The 21,686-nt window shown below is 47.6% G+C and overlaps 9 protein-coding genes across 9 annotated transcripts in view; 5 read left to right on the top strand and 4 right to left on the bottom strand.

Moving 5' to 3' along the window:
• Positions 1-251: 251 nt before the first annotated feature.
• MCYG_05478 (conserved hypothetical protein) lies at positions 252-920 on the bottom strand (the record flags this gene model as incomplete). The annotated part of the gene is made up of 1 exon (XM_002845563.1): positions 252-920. One exon carries the CDS (start codon positions 918-920, stop codon positions 252-254), a length of 669 nt encoding a protein of 222 aa, XP_002845609.1.
• Positions 921-1,202: 282 nt separating this feature from the next.
• MCYG_05477 (t-complex protein 1) lies at positions 1,203-3,231 on the bottom strand (the record flags this gene model as incomplete). The annotated part of the gene is made up of 5 exons (XM_002845562.1): positions 1,203-1,262; positions 1,330-2,704; positions 2,768-2,928; positions 2,984-3,089; positions 3,158-3,231. 5 exons carry the CDS (start codon positions 3,229-3,231, stop codon positions 1,203-1,205), a joined length of 1,776 nt encoding a protein of 591 aa, XP_002845608.1.
• A 78-nt stretch (positions 3,232-3,309) lies between these two features.
• MCYG_05476 (peptidyl-prolyl cis-trans isomerase cyp15) lies at positions 3,310-5,321 on the top strand (the record flags this gene model as incomplete). Its single annotated transcript, XM_002845561.1, has 3 exons — positions 3,310-3,391; positions 3,450-3,827; positions 3,886-5,321. The coding sequence occupies 3 exons, from the start codon at positions 3,310-3,312 to the stop codon at positions 5,319-5,321; spliced, it is 1,896 nt and encodes a 631-aa protein (XP_002845607.1).
• A 215-nt stretch (positions 5,322-5,536) lies between these two features.
• On the bottom strand, positions 5,537-9,038 carry MCYG_05475 (serine/threonine-protein kinase/endoribonuclease IRE1; the record flags this gene model as incomplete). Its single annotated transcript, XM_002845560.1, has 2 exons — positions 5,537-5,990; positions 6,046-9,038. The coding sequence occupies 2 exons, from the start codon at positions 9,036-9,038 to the stop codon at positions 5,537-5,539; spliced, it is 3,447 nt and encodes a 1,148-aa protein (XP_002845606.1).
• A 655-nt stretch (positions 9,039-9,693) lies between these two features.
• On the top strand, positions 9,694-12,855 carry MCYG_05474 (conserved hypothetical protein; the record flags this gene model as incomplete). Its single annotated transcript, XM_002845559.1, has 3 exons — positions 9,694-9,875; positions 9,930-10,463; positions 10,725-12,855. The coding sequence occupies 3 exons, from the start codon at positions 9,694-9,696 to the stop codon at positions 12,853-12,855; spliced, it is 2,847 nt and encodes a 948-aa protein (XP_002845605.1).
• Positions 12,856-13,317: 462 nt separating this feature from the next.
• Positions 13,318-14,449, top strand: MCYG_05473 (Amt4; the record flags this gene model as incomplete). Its single annotated transcript, XM_002845558.1, has 3 exons — positions 13,318-13,579; positions 13,651-14,231; positions 14,420-14,449. The coding sequence occupies 3 exons, from the start codon at positions 13,318-13,320 to the stop codon at positions 14,447-14,449; spliced, it is 873 nt and encodes a 290-aa protein (XP_002845604.1).
• A 579-nt stretch (positions 14,450-15,028) lies between these two features.
• Positions 15,029-16,922, bottom strand: MCYG_05472 (trichodiene oxygenase; the record flags this gene model as incomplete). The annotated part of the gene is made up of 6 exons (XM_002845557.1): positions 15,029-15,203; positions 15,284-15,447; positions 15,519-15,600; positions 15,663-15,700; positions 15,756-16,627; positions 16,700-16,922. 6 exons carry the CDS (start codon positions 16,920-16,922, stop codon positions 15,029-15,031), a joined length of 1,554 nt encoding a protein of 517 aa, XP_002845603.1.
• Positions 16,923-18,937: 2,015 nt separating this feature from the next.
• MCYG_05471 (uncharacterized protein) lies at positions 18,938-19,522 on the top strand (the record flags this gene model as incomplete). The annotated part of the gene is made up of 2 exons (XM_002845556.1): positions 18,938-19,105; positions 19,337-19,522. The coding sequence occupies 2 exons, from the start codon at positions 18,938-18,940 to the stop codon at positions 19,520-19,522; spliced, it is 354 nt and encodes a 117-aa protein (XP_002845602.1).
• Positions 19,523-20,473: 951 nt separating this feature from the next.
• MCYG_05470 (monocarboxylate transporter) overlaps positions 20,474-21,686 on the top strand; it is a gene marked incomplete at both ends in the record, with an annotated part of 1,735 nt that continues 522 nt past the window's right edge. Inside the window, 2 exons of the mRNA XM_002845555.1 lie at positions 20,474-20,917; positions 21,069-21,629. Of these exons, the coding sequence (XP_002845601.1) occupies positions 20,474-20,917; positions 21,069-21,629 (1,005 nt within the window). The remainder of the gene's footprint in view (positions 20,918-21,068; positions 21,630-21,686) is intronic.

The raw sequence follows: 21,686 nt of genomic DNA, 5'->3' as shown, positions 1-21,686 counted from the left end.
TGTTCTATCCAGGCCTTTTTTGTAAATTTATACAAGTTGAAATAGATGAGGGAGAACTCGGTGAACTTGAAGCTGAGGTTTATATATAAAAAAAGCAGATTTATAAGGATATAAGACATATAAACCGAGCCAGTATATATCAATCTAACCTTCATTAACCATATAATCAAGATAAACACACAAGGATGCTCTGACTTGAGCTTCAAAAGTGCAAATGGGTATTGTCAATAGCTATTTAAGAGATACCAAATTCACAACTTGTCATTCCCAGCAGTGGTCGCCCTGGTATAAAGATTCACAATTCGCTGGTTCTTCTTTGGACCTTTGACTAAATGGCTACTCGACCAGCTGTAGACCTTGTTTTTGCAACCCTTGGAACATCGAAAGGCATATGTAGTCTCATAGTTATCGTTGATGCAAAGATGGCTCCCATGCGCAAAAAGGATCGTGGTCTCTTCTTCTGGGGCCGCGGCGGGCGGGACAAAGTCTGGTGTAGTAGGGCTGCCCCCCTCCTGCCCCTCGCCTTCATCCTCACTTGTGAACCGCAGCTGATGGAAGAGATAGTCTGGTAAGTCCTTGTACTGGCCGTCTTGCGTCTCTTTGCTGGCTTTCATGTCGACCTTGACGAACCAGACGCTCAAGTTGGGATCCGCCAAACGCCACATATACTTGCGGGACCATTTCATTCCAGCCATGTTACGGCCGGATGGATCTGGCATCTCTCCCTGCTCCTCATATACAAGGTCATCTACATTGTCGGACCCTCCAGAATGAGCTGGTTTGAATGTCACTGTTCCGTGTAGTTCTCCCTGCATATCCAGGTGGTTGTCGCTCTTGAGCTTCCGAGTAAGCTGCCATGGTCGAGAGTCCATAGCGAATGCTTTAAAGATTTTCGATGCAATACAGTTGCTAGAGCTCATATCGGTTATCTTGCTCTTTTCTAGCGATTGAATTAGGCTGGATGTTCATCGAGCAAGGATGTCCTTGAGTGAAACCACTAACAGTCACTAAGAACTAAAATAATCACTGGTGGGCTACGAAGGAACGCTGTGGTCATATTTATATGCATTAGTTCTCAACAGCTAATGATTTAAACAGCTGCCTACTTATCCCAGACAACCAGGTGTATTCTATGGAAGTATTTTTTTCACCACATTGGACTCAAATTTTTACTTTTCATTCCCTTTTAAACCCATAGCCATCTAATGACGGTCTCTCTTGCGAGGAGCACTGCGGATAATGTTATCAACTCGTAGAAGTAGCTAGAAGGTGATGCGGTTAGCAATGAACGAATACTATAGTTATATCAAGCAAAGAAGGGAAACCAACCTCAGCAGCTTCAGAAGCTGATGAGACAACAGCATGCTTGAGCTTGTAACTTTCCACAACACCAAGTTCGCGCATGTTGGCGATACCTCCGCCAGGGGTGAGCAGATCTAGACCTGAACTAGTCAGTCCCTTGTTGATGGCCTGTCGAAGCCTGGTGACGAGGTCGCTTGAGTCAAGACCGGCATTGTCGGCAAGGATAATGGGGAGCTGTTTCAGTGCCTGTGCAAATGCATCTACCGCCAGTTGTTTCTTTCCAGTGGTATTTTGTGCAGCGTGTTCAACTGCCTTAGCCATGACCATTTCTGCGCATCCACCGCCCAGGGTAACCTTGGGCTCTCGGACAGTCTGGGATAGAACGGCAAGGGCATCGTGTAGAGACCGGTCAGCTTCATCGAGGAGTTGTCCTGTAGCGCCGCGGAGAACGATAGTGCAAGCTTGGCCAGCAGCAACGCCAGAGAATTTGATCAGGGTGTCCTCTCCAATAATCACTTCTTCGATCAAATCACAATGACCAAGCTTGACTTGATCAGGATGGTCAAAGGTAGACGCAATCTCTCCCCCAGTCACCAAGGCCAGACGCTCGATACCGTCGAAATCGGCATGCTCAATGGAAACAATGCCAGCATCTGTGAAGAGTTGTTCGGGCCAGTTGTAGATAAGCTGGCGGTTGACGAAGCAGTTAATTCCGTGGGCCTTAATTTTTTCCACCTTTGCCCGCATTTTCTCCTTTTCCGCCTTCTCAAGTTCCGCCAATTTTCCTGTGGAATCGACTTTGACCCTGGCACCAAAGATCTTGACCTTATCAGTGTCCATACCAGTATTTGCAACTAGTATCTTTGCTTTCTCAAGTCTTTTAGGTTGGTTGACTCCGATACTTTTATCCAAAATGAATCCTTCATCAAGATACGAATCGGAAAGTTTCCCACCGGCTTTCTTAATGATTTGTATATGGCTGAGGTCGGTAGATCCCTTTAATCTTAGCACTGCATCGCAGGCAAGGCTGGCAAACTGGTCTCGATCCTGACTTAAAACTTTGGAGCTAAGGGTTGTTCGTGCAATAGCATGTAGGTCTTTTCGAAACGCAACAGGGTCCGCGCTGTTGTCAACTGAACTTGCCTCCAAGGCCTCCAGGGCAGCACGACTAGCTATCCGATATCCATCAATGATAACTTGGGGATGAATTTTCTTCTCAACAAGTTTCTCGGCCTCACGTAGGAGCTCCGCAGCCAAAACTGTTACCGATGTTGTTCCATCACCCACCACGTCGTCTTGGACTTTTGAAATATTGACTAAAACTTTGGCGGCCGCATTATCAAGCGCAATAGCCTTTAGAATCGTAGCTCCATCGTTTGTCACCATGATCTCTCCCGTCGAGCTGTGATATATAAGTTAGCGTGCTTATTCTTCCGGAGAGCTCTTTGCCTAAATTCCAACTTACGCAGATTGCATAATCTTGTCCATGCCCTTTGGACCTAAAGTGCTTTTAACCAGATCTCCAACAGCAATGGCACCGACAAAGGCCGACAGCCGTGCGTTTTCGCCCTTTTCTTCCGTAACATCTTCGCCAAAGATCTGTGTCGGATTGTTGAAAGAATTCGCCTGGCGGGGTTAGCGTAGGATGCAACATAAGGGGGGGGGTTAGGAAAAGACATACCATAGTCACTGATGTATGGCAATATTCTGCAGTGATACAGGGATAAGTAGAATTCCAGCAACTGTGAGGGGCGTAACGGAGCTGGGATGTTTCTTCTAATAAACCGCTTGTGCCTCCAAAATATTATTTCTTAGTTATCAAGTTGATAAGCCGCTTCGTTGTTGTGGATATCACGTGATAGTAAGCTCTCCAGTCAAAGCTTCCGAGTTCGCAGTCAAAAGTTGAATCTCTTTTAGTTCATAAAACATTAAAAAAAAAAACAAAGACGTATTAGTACAGCTCGATTGATTCCCGGGGACTTAAAAGTGCCGGTTGAATTTGGAGTCATGTCTGGGACTGCGGTATCTTCTGAGAAGTCGGCAAATGTGAGACTACACTCGCAGGTGGAAGAGGATGAACGGATGGACGGTCAGTTTATACCTTGTATTATACTCAGAAGCGCAACTGTTAACCTAATAATATGTAGGTGGAAGCTCCTCATCAGATGATGACTATGGCCCTGCCCTTCCGTCTGGCCCACAGAAAAAGAAAAAGCGGAGAGAACTGCCTTATGAGAAGCTCTACATCAAGGCATTACCAGCGTCTCCACGATACTCCAGATCGCTGATGCACCGTGACCAGCTGGCCTACGTGACTGTGACACCACATACAGATTTTATCATTACAAGCTCGATCGATGGCGTGGTCAAGTTTTGGAAGAAAATGGCTGTTGGTATGGAGTTCGTGAAAGAGTTCCGTGCTCATATCGGCGAGATACAAGGTGTCAGTGTAACTTCGGACGGACGAAGTTTTGCAACCATTGGAGCGGATAAGACTCTAAAAGTATTTGACGTGATAACTTTTGGTAAGAATACACTTCCTTACCTCCTAAGCCCGCAAGAACTCGGCTAATATAAATGTAGACCTTCTGTCCGTCATTAACCTTGGGTTTACCCCTAGCTGTGTGTGCTGGGTACATCGGCGAGGAGCATCTTTACCTTTATTAGCGGTAGCAAGCGAGGAAGATAATGCGATTTTAATATTCGATGGACGATGCGAGAAAACAATTCCCCTTCACACATTACGTTCAGTGCACAGAGCACCAGTCATAACCATGGCCTTTAACAACGCATACAACTGCGTAATATCTGTTGATAATAAAGGGTTGGTAGAATATTGGCGCCCAGATGACCCGTTTGACCAACCGGAAGGTGTTTTCGACTTGAAATCGTCGACAGATCTCTTCATATTCAAGAAATCGGGGTCATTGCCTTCGTCAATTACAATCTCACCGTCTGGCCACCAATTTGCAACATTCTCCTTCCCGGACAGACAAGTTCGCGTTTTTGATTTCGCCTCTGGGAAGCTGTACCGATCATATGATGAGTCCATTCAAACCGTGACGGAGATGCAACAAGCTGGAACTGCTATTCAGAAACTAGAGGAAGTCGAGTTTGGCCGTCGACTAGCTACAGAACGTGAACTTGGGAATCCTGCCACTTTCCCTAAAGTTAACGTGATATTTGACGAGTCCGGCCATTTTATATTATACGGCTCTATACTGGGCGTTAAGTGTATAAATACATTTACGAATAGGGTCATAAAAGTCTTTGGAAAAGACGAGCCGTTAAGGGCTCTAAACCTTGCGATCTATCAAGGCCAGCCACAGAAGAAAGGAGTTGTGACTTTGTCTATGGCTGCCAGTTCTAACCCATTGCTTCAAGAGGCTGAAGAGCGTGACCCGATACTTATATGTACTGGATTTGCCAAAGTCCGGTTCTACCTCTATACCAACGAAACGGAAATATCGAAATCAACTCGAGATGTCCAGAATGAGAAGCCTATTCACGATAAAAGTGCCACAGAAGCAGCCGCAGCTGCAAAGCCCGCAGAAATAGGGACATCGGCAATCTTGCACACAACACTTGGGGACATTCATCTCCGACTGTTCCCTTCTGTTGCTCCAAAGACGGTCGAGAACTTTGTGACTCACTCAAAAAATGGGTATTACAACAATACCATCTTCCACCGTGTTATTCGCAAGTTCATGATTCAAGCTGGCGACCCGCTTGGGGATGGGACAGGAGGAGAGTCCATTTGGGGAGGAGAATTTGAAGATGAATTCTCGTCTCTTAAACATGACAAGCCGTATACCCTTTCTATGGCCAATGCCGGCCCAAATACGAATGCGAGTCAGTTTTTCATAACTACAGAGAAAGCACCATGGTTAGATGGGCATCATACCATCTTTGGTCGGGCAGTGAAGGGCCTTGACGTGGTGCATAAAATTGAGAATGTTAAGACGCACAAGGAGAAACCTGAAGAAGATGTGAAGATCGTTAGCATCAGTATTAATTAGGCACTAATTATATACTACAACCGTTGAGATGAAAGATAATAGATTATTCTTAAACCGAATAAATATTTCATAAGGGTCGTTACTAGTTAGATAAAAAGGGGAGATTTATATCACATTCATCAATTCATTCAGGAAACAAGCCAACTAGAGGTACGCTCCAAATTTGATTTATAAATTAGTGCCGACAAGGGGGAAAGAGAACTGGGCCATGCAATTCAGGGCGGAGTGAAGTATCTCTTGAATCTCTCCAGATCCACCAAGCCAAGCCTTCTAACAACCCAGTGACAGTTGATTAGTAAGCCTGGGAAACGAACTGTCCAAAAATTCAGATATCCGTCTGGAAGGCCGCCAATATGAGCTTTGAGATGTTCAGACATATCGTTATAATGGTTGCGTTTATTCCGTAGCGCACGCAACAAGTCAAGCATCTTGGAGCCTGTATATTTTCGTTGTTTGCCGAGACTATCTTTGAACTCTTTGGGTAGTAGCTTCAGGAAATCCATGTCCGGATACATGACGTTTTGAGCAACGGATTCTAGACATTGTAAAGCTGGCGAAGGCGGGTCTCGGGGCTCAAATTCGAAATGGTCAGATACATCACAGAGGAAGCTGAGGCGTTCGGCTGGAGACCAGAAGAATGGATGGATCATTACAGAAGTTGCGTCTGGCCTGCATGGTGTTAGTGCATCTCTCATATCCGGTTATTGTGGAGTGGCTAACTTACCTCAGACGTGGATCTACGGATAACATGCGGCTGATTAAATCTTCAGCCTCAAACGCATAGTTGCCAAGACGTTGGAGTTCGTCGAGGTTGTAATAGCCCTTGACAATGTTGGCTTCACGCATGAATTTGCCGTCCTTGTCGAAAGGATGGCTTCCGTGGGTTAGAACATAGTAAAATACGCAGCCGAGGGAGAAGATGTCGATAGCCCTCGTTGCTCTACGGTTAGTTTGGGGGTCAACCACAGCAGGCTCGGAGGAGTCCAAGGTGCCGGTATTAGCCCACGATGCCGAATTGACGGTGGTCTGGTCATCATCGACAAGCAGTTCAGGCGCACGCCAACCAGACGTTCCTGCAGCATGTGCTGTTGTGGCCCTGAACGAGCTCTGGTTGTCTTCTAGTTTCTTACAGAGACCAAAGTCGGATATGAGGAGACGTAGATTATTTACCCCCCTTGCAGACTTTTGTGCAGCAACGAGAATATTCTGAGGTTTCAGGTCCCGATGGACAATCTTGAGCGAATGTAGATAGCGGACACCAGCTGTGATCTGGCGGAGGATGTCTGGCAGTACTAAACCGTTACGGAGGAGTTCTGGGAAGTTGTGAGGGCGCTCGACGATATCCTGTAACGAAGCTGGGCAGAGCTCTAAGGCTATGTAGAGAAAACCCGCAGTTTGCTCCCTGCAAAAGTAACGAATAACGTTACTGTGGTCGTCACTTTCCTGAAGCAAGCCTACTTCATGAGCGGCAATATCGTAGAATTCGACAAGCAAGCGTTTAACGGCGACATTTCTTCCGTCAAAGCTACCTTTGTAAACAACTGTACCATGGCTTCCATGTCCCAGTACCTTATCGGTGTAAACTTTAAGCTGGCCAATGCGAATTGCTCCATCGGCGTCTACAATCTCGGTATTTGATGTAGTGCGAGCAAGTTGTAAATCGGCCTGTGAATTAAACCTGGCTCTGGCACCCTGAGACCCTCCAGATTGACTGGGGGTATTGTCCAACTCAGTGCTTTCCTGGGTATTCTTCTTGCCACGCTTGTGCGCCTGACCCCCTCTTCTCCCACGACGGGCTTTCCTGCGTGGGGATTTCACAACAGCGTCTTCACCATCAGCGGGCTCGTCTCCAGCCGCTGTTTCTGCCTCCTTTGATTGCGGTTCACTGTTTTGGTCTGAAGGAAGCAAATTGGTCTTTGCATCCGCTGGTGGTGTTGCGTCCTCTTTGGATTCTATGACCGTATCGTTTGGCTTGTTTTGTTCTTGCTCTGGGGGCGGATGGATGACGAGTGAAGGATAGTCTGTTTGTTCATCCGTAGTTTTCTGTTCAATTGTTTTAGAGTTGGTTGTTACTGAATTATGGGGAATGGTAATGATATTTTTTAGGTCAAGTCGATGTTTTATCAGCTCCTGGATGTTTTGGGTATTGTAATAAATGAATGTGCCAATAAATAATAAAACGAGAGTGACGAATATGTCCAGTGCATTGTCCCAGCCTTTGCGTATGATAACGCTGTTCCTTCCAGGGCCAGCCGGGGCGGGAAGTTTCTCCGGTTCTCTTGAGACATCTTTCGGGGTATCGTTGGATGACTCCGCTAATGGGCCAGAGATGCTTGGAATATTGGGATGAAAGTTGGCTGACGGTTCCGCGAGGGAATGAACACCGACAAGAATGGCTTTCTGTTGTGCAAGGTCAAGAGACATAAGTGGCCTGTCTTGTGACAAAAAATCTCTATCGTAGCAATCCGCTATGCGTGCCCGACCAGTGACCAGCGGGTAGGTAAGCTCAGACATGGCGTACCAGCCACCGGTATCTGTACAATTGATAAAGACGCGAGACTCCCTGTTATCGAGGCCAGCTGAGCCATAATCATTGGTAGAAGGGGGTTGGGAGAGTATAGCCAACGGCGTGTCAGATTCGTCGGAGGACAGAGGACGGGCAACGTCGAAGACGCGTGCGACCGGTGAGCTGAACCGTTGAGTGTAACGGCGTCCATCCACTTTAGAGTGATCAAACCCAAAGATAACTCCATCGTGCATACTGTAAATGTGGCGTTCATCCATGGTTTTAAAGTATTGGCCCTGGAGATCAACATCTCGGTTGTTGGGGGCCCATTCGGCGTATTTGATCGTACAGATGGGCTGGCCAGTGTTTGTGTTCTGGATGGAGACCGTGTACTCGATTCGCCCGAGGGTGAGCTTTCCGCCAGACTTACACTCGTCCCCAGCCGGCTTGAAGTCATTGAGCCGTCGACATGTCTGGTCTGGGTCCACAAGCCCTCGGGAGCTGAACATGCGGAGAATCGATCCTGTCCTAGCGTCAACGGTGTAGAGCGTGGTCTCCTTTCTGGCGGTATACGTGACAGGAGGGTCGATACCGGAGTAAGGAGTCTCGTCAACGAGCATCTTAACGGTCAGCCCTAGGCGCTGTAGACCACCGTTCTGGCCCTTGTTGTAGATGAACAGGTTGCCATCACGACTAGGCTCGACGATCCAGAGAAAGTCGTCTTCGAACTGCGCGTCTTTAGATGAATGCGAGCGGTTTGCTCTGTGATAGACAGTCTCTACCATGGGACTACTGGGAACTTCCAGCGCCCATCGGGGAGCACCCGTCTTCCGGTCTCTTGCGTGAATCGTGCCATCGACGGTCGCCAAGAGGACAAAGTCCTCCACTTCCCAGTCCTGTAGAGATCGCGCTTGAAGCTGCGGAGTCGGGTCATTCCGACTGCTGATCTGAACAGGAGGTGCTCGAACGGCGGAGCCAGAGGCCGCCAGAGCCAGTGTTTCAAGGGCGCTCTCATCAGACCTCACGGACGGATGGACGGGGTTGGATATCGAGTTTGGTATGGGCAGGCCGGCATCAACCGCACCGCGTGGAAAGGAGGCTGCAAGAGGCACATCGCCAGCCTGGGAGAGAAGCAACTGCTGCTGAGTTGCGAGGAGAGGGAAGAGGATGGCGAGACTCGCGGGGAGAGACCCTCGAAGCCGCCAGATCATGGTTCAAGCGGATGCCAGGAGGGAGAGATTGAATTGAAGGTGTGAAATATCGGGATCAGGACACCAGCATCAGACGGCCTTGACGGTCTTTAATCGTCTCTGACGGCCTGGATCTTCCGGTGACGATGCTGGCGTGGTTGGAGGCAGCAGAAGCAGTAGACGACACATATACGACAGCAGCATCCAGCGGCGCTCTGGGGGCCATCAGGATAGAAATCAAACGCAGCAACGCTCGATAGACAGTCCTCCCGTCTTCTCTCGCCTCATGCAGAATCTCGAGGACGGTGGAGAGCGAGCGGGCGAAGTCGAGAGAAAGCGAGGGAAACACACAAGAGTCGAAGGTGGTTTTTTAACTTGGTTTTCTAGCTTGAAGCGTAAGCCCTGGGGTCTTCCTTTTTATTTTTCTTAGTTGTTGGCCCTGGCTATGGGGCCGCAGTTTCAGTCAGAGCCAGGGGTCTTTTTTCTTTTTCTTTTTTACTTAATATCGTGTCAGCGAAGTTGACGGAGTTGACGAAGTTGGTGATGTTGAAGTGGTTGAAATTGTGGTGAATTTGAGGAGTCGCTAATTTTTTTTATTGACGACAGTTATCAAGAAACAACAGCCACAACGACGACTACGACTTGCGGACAAGATAGATACGGCAAAAGAGGCAAGATGGTGCTGCTCCGGCTGACCGTCAAGGTCGTCCCTCGTACGCTCGAAGGCGAGGAGAAGAGCGACAGTGGCTCAAAATGCACCAGCTTCCTCATGGTCATCCGCCGGCCAGAGCAGATGAGCCTGGGAGAATTGGCATGGAAGGTCTCAGAGCAGTGGAAGAAGCTCCGGCCAGAGGCTGAGTATCTCTCTCTTTGTTTTTGGGTTTCTCCTGTTTGATATTAACGGGTTTACAGGCCGCTAAAGATAAAAAAGCTGCTGGATGATAACCATGATACGGACGAGTTAGACGCGGATCTGACTGTGTCAGACGTGTTTATCGACTATGGAAAGGCATATGCAGACGGATTGGACCAACGCGGTGTCCTGCGGGTTCTTCAACAGCCTACGAGCACTCGATCAACCCGCTACGGCTCTGTCGCCCAGGACTGGGATGCCATCACAAGTCACTACTCTAAGGCGGCCGGTAGGAGCTCGAAACGACCGCGCGTACCATTCTCAGCAGCCAATGGACTCAATTCGAACTCGCCTGTTAAGCCTCATGCTGATATAGTCAATAGCGACATCACTCATTTTGAGGTGGCTGAGTCAGTCCATCCGTTATACTCCATTGAAGAAGAAACAGCCGGAACGGAGACATGTCGACATATGGAGCCATCTCCGGCTCTGAGTGAACGGGAGCAGACGCAGGAGACTACCGATACTACCGCTTCGAAGCTACGGTCTTCTCCCTTGGACGACTTCCCCTGTTCGGCCGCACGATTATCCATGTATGGACGGGCAAAACAAAACCAGAATGATGGCGATACCATCGACACTCTTGCTACTAAGGTTAATACTTTAGGCTCCAGTGAGTATTTTACAGGACGTTATACCCCGAGCATTCCGCCTTGCTAACCTCCGCCAATTTTAACAGACCATATGCGAAACTTGGCTCAGCATAAGTCTCCTTTGTCAGTTGATAACCATCCCTCACCAAGTGTTTCTTGCCCTAGGGAACATTATGCAAAGCGGCCACGGATTGCCGATAGTGACGAGCTGGCAGACCAACCCTCATCTACCACCAAACAAGGACCTTCAAAACGTGCAAAACGACAAAAGATTACGGATACGCCAGCTTCAGAACCAGACGATGTTGAGATGGCTGATATCCAGACCGGTATGCGTACTGAGAAGGCAAACGCGGAACAGAGCAACGCCACTGCAGGACCGAGTTCTAAAGAAGCCATGATGGCGAAACCCGCAGTTATTGATTTGACAGGTACACCATCTACAAAAACGAACAGTAAGAAATCACATCAGATAGGTTTAGGCATTACCGCCAGCCCCCCTAAGAAGCGCACAATTGACAAATTAGATGCCCAAGAAGACAATGCCGATACAATCCTAACCTCCAAGAGACCAAGCCGTCTCAACCGCCCCCGTTCATCCGGCGTACATCAACAGCTCACCGATAAACTGCGCAGCATACCCTTTGCGCCGGCCTCTGCAAAGCAAGCCAAAAATGTCAGACAGATCCAAAACGCTACATCCACTGGAAAAGCGAAAAATGGTGCCAAAAATTGGACTGACGAATTGAACCGTCTGCTGTTCGAATATAACTATGAGCAACTGACCATAGATCTAGAATACGCCATTCAGGCCGCAGAGGCCGCCGATGCCTCTCAACAGCATATACCAATAATGAATAAACTACTTGAAGATACTCGGTCTATATGGAAAGGAGATCCTAGGGGGGGCAAGAAAAATACACGCAGACGAATGAATCGGGCAATGGATAAACTCATTGTCCTTCAAGAACCCAAACTGGCCCGGGAAGAGCCCGAGAAGATTGACGAAGATGAGGACATAAGTATGATTTATGGTTACCCCAAGTCATCGTCTGTTGAACCGAGGTCCAGTGATGGGGATGAAGTTCAATCTAAGCAATCCCCTTCTGAGAGTGAGCATGAGGAAGCAATGGACGAAGAACCCACGGTAGTATTAGACAAAGACAAGAAGGATGAGGAACGATATAGAGAAGCAAGAGGAGGAGGAGAAGACCAGGAGACGGGTGATAATGAAGACGAATCGGAGGGAGAGAACGAAGACGAAAAAAATGAAGAGGATCCTACGATTCAAGCACGCATGTCTCCTTCTCTCTCCGATGCTGCCAATGAAAGGCCGTCCACCACAGGATCTCTAAGGTCTTCTAAGAAGGCAGTCCGCTCTGAATCGCCATCGATCTACTCTATGGCCCTTTCTAACTCTGAAGCCCCTGAGCCTCAGTCTGAAGGCTCAGAGAGTAGCAGTGAGAGTGCAAGCGAAGCTGAAGAGCAAGAAACCACACCCCAACCTAAGGCGAGTACAGGGGAAGCATCTCGCCAGTCATCGCTCGTCACTTCACAGTCTCATGAATTAGAGTCTGCTGACTCTGAATCGAGAGCTACAACACCAGAGAAAAATACAGACACTAAACCCACGGAGGCTGAGAGAGAAGAGGGAGGGTCTAGTAGTTCAGAGTCAGAGGAAGAGGAGGAGGAGGAGGAAGAAGAAGAAGAAAAAGAAGATAATGACGATGGTGTCGAGAAAACTGCCAACGCCAAAGTCAGCTCACAGAGGTCAGATTCTAGCTCTAGTGAGGAGTCCTCAGCAGACGAGGAAGATGCTCCATCCAAGACTAATACGTCGGAAAAGCCGACTGTGAAGAAACAAGTCACTGTCTTTGAAGACTTAGACTCCGATTCTGACTCCTCTTCCGCCTCAGAGGGATCAGACATTTATTATCGCAAGCCAGGCTCTGATGGTGAACAGGTGGTGCAGCAAGCCGCTGCCTCCTGCCAACAACACACGCCGTCAGAAATTCCACCCCCAAAAAAGATACATATCTTGAAGCGATCTCAAACTCCGCTGCATAAACCTCTCCGTACGTCTTCGACGGGGCCAGCCTCGACATCCAGCAAGGTAAACCCAGCTAGCTCTCCTATCGCGGAAGATAAATCCTCCAAACCAGCCTTTATCACATTCTCTCAGCCGGTACCTACTTCAAACGGGGCCTCCCCGGGACAAGCGAACGGCACCAACCCTCAGTCAACTCCGAACGGGTCAACCATAGGGCGCTCCCTCGGGCTTAAAGGCCTCCTCTCAAAACAGCTTGGGAAGAGCATGTTTGGTGGCTTTTAGGGCTGCATAAGGGAGCATTTGTTCCACTTAGCATCAGCATCGAGCTAGAATATTAGAAGTATTATAATATTCGATTCAAAAGGAGAGAAGGAACTCGCTGGTTGAAGAAGTTTTATATTGAGTGTACAATATCTTTCCGCCGCCCACCGGAGTAAACCAAAAAAAAAAACTCATACCAATGGTAGTAATGTCAGTATCTACGTCTTCACTATACTCTCCACCTATTGAGCTATAAAGAATAATATCAAAAGTTCACTGTCTTCGTCCAGCGGTTAATATCATCCATTTCGTCCTATTTGATACAGGAATTAAATAAGCAGAAACACAAAGGCTGATAACGTTTCAGTATTTATATTTACTTCCTCACAAAACAAAAACTGGAAAGAGGCGAAATAGCCGACGCAGGTATATAGAGACGGGCTGGAATATACATAATATATCCATACAACATACATCGATAGTATGGACGTGGATATCTGCTTTACTCTCGTTCAGCCTGCACCAGATGGCTGCGAGTCTGCTGCTCCCCTGGTCCTGATCCACGACGGTGGCGGGACAAGCGTCAACTATTACTACCTGCACTCCCTCGACCGCGCAGTCTACGCCATCCAAAATCCCAGCTTCTACTCCGGCAAGGCCTGGGAAGATGGAATACCTGAAATGGGAGAGACCTACGCGCGGTTCATCCGCTCCCATATCGCATCTGGTCCAATATTGCTTGGAGGTGAGAGTCCCGCCTCCGATCTGTGAAGGAGTCACGTATACTGATTTGTTGCCTCTTGAGGGGCGGAGCAGGATGGTCTCTTGGTGGAATGGTCTCGCTGGAAATTGCCAGCATATTTTCGAGGAAGTCATCGAAGTTGCGGGTGCTGGGCATCGTGATGGTCGACAGTGTTTACCCGTTCGCCCCCAGGCCACCGTCACGGACGATTGTCCCACATAAGCTGCAATTCGGGAAATATACAAAGCCAGAGACACAACAACTCTCCGCAAATTGCATGACCCAGGCTCTGGAGATGGTACAGAACTGGATGTTACCTGTCTGGCGGGGCTGCTCGGACGAAGCAGTGTATAGCCGTCGAGTTGCTCTGGAGAACGACCTATCTCGGAAGATGAAGACAAAACAGCCAAACGTCGAAAGGGAAGAAGAATACGATGCAACGCCGATTGGGGAGCTCGCTCCGTTGCCACAGACGGTTCTCCTCCGTTGTAACGAGATGGTCCCGGTCTCTACACCAGAAGATCCGACGGCAATATGTCGAGTTGACGTGGCTCGTGATTTGGAAAAGCTCGGCTGGGAGCAGTATGGATATGACTTCATCTCAGCTGTTCTCCAAATTCCCGGTCATCATTTCAATATATTCTCGGATGAATATGTATGCCCCTCCAATCTATCTCCTTTTAGCCCTAAGTATATTACTGATTACTGATTGCAATCCGGCCTTAACAGCTCGATGACCTCACATCCCGAATAAAAGTGGCCTGTAGGATGTTAGAACGTACTAATATATAATAAACAGGAGTTATCTCCCCACAACGGGTGCATCTACTTTTTTCTTCGCAGAACCACAGTTTGGCCAATAGCAAAACCTAAAGATATAGAATACAAGTGGCAAATTGGCAAAGCTATTTTCCCTTTCATTATCCAACAATGATCAGACTATCGGGACCTGCTTCAAACGGTGCGTGCGGCAAAGGAGTACTGTGACATCGCCTCCTGAAGTACTAGTATTAGCCGAACCAGGAATGGGGTTTCTATGACCGGTTCCCCGGTGATTCACATATAGAAGTATGAAATACCTCCGTGTGAGGTAGCAGAATGTGAGGGTGACATTGATCAGAGTACGTCCTCTCCCACTGTGATATTTGAACATTATTATTTTGGTATGAAGAGGTTCTCCTAACGACGCAGCTACATACAATTTCAAGAGAGAAGGGCCCACCTCATATCAATAACCTCCCCAAAAGCCATGAAGGCACAATAACTAGCTAGAATATCTTGCTGGTTATGACATCCAATGCTATGCCAACCAAGGCTTCATTAATTCACATTTATGCCAAATAAGACACACCCACGCTAAAAATAACAAAGAACGAGAAAGAAAAAAAAAGAAAAGAAAATTCCGAGGCTGCCCTTTCTCATTTCATCGTTTCTCGCTAGTCGTCATATATCCTATCCTGGCTTGCTCTTCACTCTTGCCTGGACGCCGACGGTCTTAAGGTTCTTCGGCCTTGGAATGAACAAGTCGTGATGGATTTGGATATCATCCCGCGTGGTGTGGCATAGCTCGAAGTCAAATCGTCGGAATATGGTACTAGTTGCAATGAATATCTCTGCCCTTGCCAGGCTGTTGCTCCATCAGAGAACAAAGCCGTCAGCTAATGTACACAATTAACTATAAATTTGCCGCCGCAGCCGAGTACTCACTTCATTCCAAGGCATCTCCTTGACCCAGAGCTGAAGGATACCATGTACTTTTCAAGGTACTTTCGTTTTTGAAGGTCCAGCCACCGCTCGGGGATGAAGCTGTGTGAGTCGGGGAATATGTCTTCGTTATGGTGAACTATGACGGATGACATCCCCACTGGTGTCTGTTTTTGAAGACAACTGTCAGCCATCTCTAGGCGGAAAAGATGTCAGGAGTCCTTGGCATTATACTCACACCAGGTGGAATAACGTATCCATTATACTCCATGATCTCACGAGATTTCCGTTGCAGGCGAGTGCTGACACCATATGACAGCCTGATAATTTGTTTAGCGAGGCATAGAAGGTTAAGCGGGCGAATGAACCACGTTTTACGTACCTTAAACCTTCAAGAACAACCGAAGACTGAGAGATTAGCTGATTAGCTTTGTACCGACGTTGATTTGTTAGGGAACAGGTACCCCCAACTTACCAAGTATGGAAGTTTTTCTAGTTGACATAGCTTTATTTCGGCCGTTGGGTCTGGTTCAAGTTCCTGAAGTTCCTCCTTGAGTCTCTGGAGCCTCTCCGGATTCAGTAGAAGATGGTAGGAGATAACCGAGAGACAGTTAGAGGTCGTTTCCGTCCCCGCCCCGATGATAGAACGAACCTCTTGAGTTAGCCTTGCAGGCATCTTCTCCTCAATACTAAGCCTGGAGTCATATATCTGGTCAAACAATGTCTTTTTGCGTCCAACTGTCTCCCCGGGGCCTTTGTGCTCCTCCATGCGTTCGTATCGGACTTCATCAATCCGCTCCTTGCATCGTTCCGCAAGGGTATAGAACAGCTTGAGACCTGGATTTAGTGACATGGTAAAGGTTTTTGGAAGCATTTTCAATACCGACAGTATCCAAGTCAATTGCCTGGAAACCATAGACATTTCTGACGCATCTCTCAAGACTTGTCCCCAATTAGGATACCAGTCTGGAGCGTCAAGGTAGCCATAGCATCGATCCATGGTGAAGGTCGTGATCAAGTCTGTGGTCAGACAGGTATAGCCCAGTGACAGCGGAACAATGCTTCTTGTGGCGCTAAACTGTTCGATTCGGCTGCAGAGTTTCTCCACGAGGCCTTGTATTAGGCTCTCCTGCTGGAGAACCTTACTTCTTGCAAAAAAAGGGTTCATAGCACCCCTTCTAAGGCGATGAAGATGATGGCTTTCTGTCCCAAACGAAGAAAGAGGGAAGTCAAACGGCCTCAGATAATAATATTCCTTGTCTCGGGGATTGCTATGTGAGTATAGGATGCTGTAGAAGTGCGGATCATCAATGTGTATTTCACGTGGGCTGATGCGAATAATAGGTCCTAATATGGCGGAACTATTCAGCACCCTTTTCCTTCCTTTTTAACAGATATGCTTCTAATCAAGAGACATACCATATTTTTTATGCAGCTCCTTGACTTTGAAGATATATCGGCCCTTGAGGATGGCGTCATAGTAGAACTCATACAAATAGGTCACCGCTGCGATCTTTGGGCCTGGAAATTTGGACAACGGAGAGAACTGCAGTTGATATATGGCATCGCCAATGAGGTATGCAAGTGCTGAAACAGCAAGGAATGCGAAGGGATGCATAGACAGGGGCATATGGATGTCCATGTTGGTAGGCGAGACGTCTGTGAAAAAGTGCAAATAGTTCCAAGCGAATTTGAGCGCTCAAATAGAGGTCTATGAATGAGTGAGGCCCGGGTCGAAACTTCATATATCATTCTCGGCTTTTACCGCAACCATGAATGAAGGCGACAATGACAACGGCAAACGGCCTTGGAATGCTTTGTCCGTGAGGTATAGTAACAGGCAAAGGCCGGGTCTCGCTCCATGTGAAGGCAAAGAGTCGCGTTTAAGTGTTGCATGAGACTGACCCATGGCTTCACTCGCGGCTTTTTTTTTTTTTGTATCTTTATTTTTTATTTTTATCTTTTTATTTCTTTTTATTTCTTCTTCCCACTTTACCCTCCCCATCTTCTACTTTTTTTTTTTTTTTTTTTTTTTGCAAATAACATGAATAATATCAGATCTCAGCCACGAGAAATGAGTGAGGGAAGGGCAGTATGACGTCTCAGACCACCGCCGCATGTGATGCTTTTTTTTTCTTTCTTTTCTTTTCTTTTTTACTTGCAGAAGCAGCGGCGGCAGTTGGGCATCTGTGGGTGTTTCGTTGAGTATCATCCGAAGGCTAACTACGCCGTTGCACGCCGATGCAGCCGTCCCCCCTGTGTGTGTACCCTTTTTTGCCTTAACGCTTCTTCCCCCCCTCTGATCAAAAGGACGGCTTATAAATAACGTCCCACGAAAGACCCAAGGTTGACTATGAGCTAGTTATATAACTAACAGCTATAACAGCAGCCGAAGTTACGCATGGACGGGTTAGTTGGCTTGATAATACTATCTCCACTAACGCTCCAACAGCCAGTTATTCTTGCTTCCGCAATGGCAATATTTGAGTTGCGGGAGGTCAAGGCTTTTAATTCCTGCATGTCCATGGAGCCCGGAAATACGGGGCTAGACTAGAGGGTGTACGTCGAGAGTACTCCGTACTCCGTGTCGTGATGAGTTATCAATAAAACAGATGACGATACGCCCAAGGATCAAATTAGTTCGTCAGCCCTCTACTAGGAAAACTATCAAGGCTACGGAGCTGAGATGGCAGGATATCTAACGCTAACCCTTCCAGCCCTGCTCCTCTTTCCCCCTCCCTCCCTCGGTTTGATAGCTAAGCCTAGACGCCAAAAGGATCATCATGTCGATCAGGTTGGCTGCTTCGAAAGCTCATCAGCATCTTTCTAATGGGCTACATAGTACAAGTGGTGGCGCTTACCAAACCGGCCTGGTTACTGTCCATATTGCTGGGATCTGCGTGGTGGAATTGGGGTATCTCATCGGGGATCATTGTTACCTGCATTTGCATGAGCCGGACTGCTGGGAGAAGAAAGCCAATGGCATACATTGCTAACCTTGCGCCAGCTTTACGTTGTTGCATAGCGCGTGTATGTGAACCAGATTTTAATTCGGACAGGGAATTAAGCGGTGCTGGTAAGACAAGAAAAGCAAACATACCCTGCAGATTCTATCCATGTATGGAGTGTTCCGTACACAATACACAGCTCATCTGTAGTTTTACGGAGTAAAGCTGACATTGCATGTTCATGCAGGCTGCAAACCCCGAGGCATGGTGGGCGGGGGGATCCTCTGGTTCGTTATTATTCACCACCATCCAATCATACTATTTTGGCATCCTACTGACAATACTGATAGGCCACGTAAACATCCTTTTGGTTCACTTCTACCGGCAGTTGACGGCCAATAAGAAAAATTTTTCCCCGGACGTACCAGCCCGCCTATGGGCAGCCTCTCTGGATCATGCCTCATCCTGGCTTGGGACTGAGGTGGTCAAGCGATACCAGCCTCCTGGCTTCAGGCTCCTGGTTTCTAAGCCTAGTAGAATAGGATACGGCACACTCGCTTGTTTCGATGGGGCAAACCAATCGTTGTATGAGAGTAGTGATTTGTATTTCCCTGCTTTGAACAACCATTTACCACCAATCCCATGTGTGGTGATATAACGCCGAGGTAGATGACGAAGTTATTTGACAAGTTATACAACCTTTCTTACCATGGTCTCTTCATTTTCCTACCAGAAGGACGGGGAAGCGGGTGGGAACTTTCGGAATCGGGTTGAAGATCAGCTATCAACCCTGCAGAAGAAGCGCTATGCGGCATGCAACCCCCTCAAAATGGTGCATAAATCATCCTCGGGCCAGAGTGAGAGATGTTTGTTACGCGTATGTTGATATATGGGGTGAAAGATTGAGGTAATGGATCGGTGCAGACTTGTTTGTCTCTGTCAGCAGGTACGAAGGATGCACATCTGGTGACATGCAGTTCTATGAAAGCGAACCTGACTTCACTCTCAGCTCTGGATATCAGAAGGTCATAGCACTGAGCAAGAGATCATGATGTATCATCAGCTCTAGATCGTTCCAAGATCTAATTGTTTGGTAGCAGCCTTGTAGGGTGGTCACATCCTAGCGGATAGATTCCGCATTACCAAGGATGTCGCAGGCGGCCGCCAACAAACCTGGAACGGTTACCAGCCAGCATCAGAACGCCAATACAATCGTGCATCACATGTGGCTATCTCCATGGCAGTAGGATATCGAGAAGAAACACCTTGCATACGCAGAGCCGCAGATTCCTAATGAGATGGAGTAGTCATTGAGACACATCTTGTCCCAATCCGTATCAGAGATTACAAGTGAACCAACAAAAACCATTCGATGTCCCAAGGCAAAATTCCAGATACGAACGCAGACAAACATCTGGTTCTCATCTTTTCTCATTCCTCTTCTCATTTTTCTTTTTCTTACTGTCTTATCAAAACAATAAAGAAAGGGGAGGCAAAAAAAATAAAGGCTGCAGCCCTGTTTTGCGCAACGGAAGTGGAAACTTGCACTATAGCATATAGTAACCCACACTACAACAACATCGAATGAGTACCCAGCTGCAATTGAGTGACGGAATCCATATCTTCCCCATGTGGCGGAACAAAGGGACGGAGATGGTCAGCAGCTTTGTGGTAGCCACATCAGTTTATATCAGCATTTTCCTGGCCACAAGAACGTTAGCAGTCCCCGAACGACTCGGAGGTTGAATATTGACCCACGCTTGTACTTTTGTCCCACACAACCGGTATGCAGAGTATCATCTTTTTCTTTTTTACCGGTCCCTTTGAAGTGGCTATATAGTTCAGCGTAAGTTATACCGAGGACGAAGAGAATAAAACAACCGGTCCTAAGTACGGCAATTTATAATTTAATAATAGCAATCGGCGACTAGCTCCGAACAGGAAATATGATTCGCCGAGAGAGTGCCTTGATAGATGGATGGTACTTATCGTTCAGCAACAAAGCCAGTCACGGCTACATCACACTTCTGTACAAGGAGTTGGGTACGGAGTACATCGTATGTCATCAGCTGTGTTGTCTGAGGTTGTTCAGCCGCCTTGCATTTGTGATCGGCTGTTGACATTTTTGGAGGGAATACGAGAACACCAGACGCTGCAGCTAATAGTTAGTTGACCAAACAACCACACAGGTATATTATACAGACACAACGGGATAACACTCCGTACTACCCCAGTGAATTGCATTATGGCATCTATCCGGCTTCCGGAGGCTTCTATACCGCTCCAGCATCGTGACCTCAGAGACCAGAGTTATAGGCCTGCGGACGAGATGCCTCCTGAGTACGCCGCTGGCCAGTATGAGTTTGCTCCCACCACTCGCAAGCGGCAGGTTACGGTGCTGATATGCAGCTTCCTGGCTGTTGCCATGACTATTGGCCCGAATTTCTCATACGGCGTTTTCCAGGACTACTACGTTACTAGCAGTGACAGTATCTTGCCCCCACTAGACGCAAAGAACAGAGCAGCCGTTGCCTTGGTCGGGACACTAGGCGCCGGATTGACTTGGAGTGGCTCAATTGTGATAAACCCGCTCATGAGTAGGGTTAAAGGCAATGCAAACCAGAAAATTGCTACTATAGGATGCTGCCTGATGAGTGCTTCGTATGCGCTTGCCGGTTCATCTCAAAGAGTCAGTCAAATCCTTGCTATTGTTTCCCTGAATTTTGCAAAACACAGCCTTATATGTTCCTTGATTGGATGGATAGTCATATGTCCCATTTTAAATAACCAAAAGCCGTATCCAAACCCATGGTAAAGCTAGTGGCTGACTCTAACCGTAGTTATGGCAACTTCTACTGACTCAAGGTCTATTATACGGAATGGGTAGTTCCATGGTATATTTTCCAATCCTTAGCGTTGCGCCGGAATACTTCGATCGCCGTCGTGGAGCAGCTATGGGTTTTATACTGAGCGGAGCAAGCATTGGTGGGTTGATACTCTCTCCGCTCGTTCGGGCCCTTCTGGACATAATTGGGGCACGTTGGACACTACGGGCAATGGCACTTGCAAATCTCATGATAACCCTTCCCGTTGCTATATCTGCACCTCCAAGCCGCAGCATGACCAGGAGACCAACGCTGGTCAATATCAGACTTGCAAAAAAGCCAGCGTTCATTTTACAATCACTTGCAGCCTTACTGCAGGCAAGCGGAAATTTTGTGCCAATGGCGTTTTTGCCCGAGTTTTCAACAGTTATAGGTTACTCTATGTCTTTTGGAGCGACTTTGCTTGCCGTTAATAACGGGGTTAATGCTGTGTCACGAGTCTTGATGGGTGTCACTGCAGATAAGTTGGGTAGACAGAATACTCTGGTTATAGGCGTTCTTGGAAGTGCCGCTAGTGTGTGGTGTCTCTGGCGCGCGGCTGCTGTTAATGGAGGCAAAGCACCATGGCTAGAA

This window comes from Microsporum canis, genomic scaffold (assembly GCF_000151145.1).
Source record: "Microsporum canis CBS 113480 supercont1.5 genomic scaffold, whole genome shotgun sequence".
NCBI classification, from domain to species: domain Eukaryota; kingdom Fungi; phylum Ascomycota; class Eurotiomycetes; order Onygenales; family Arthrodermataceae; genus Microsporum; species Microsporum canis.
The sequence above is the reverse complement of the archived record's forward strand: the minus strand, read 5'-3'. Positions and strand labels throughout refer to the sequence as shown.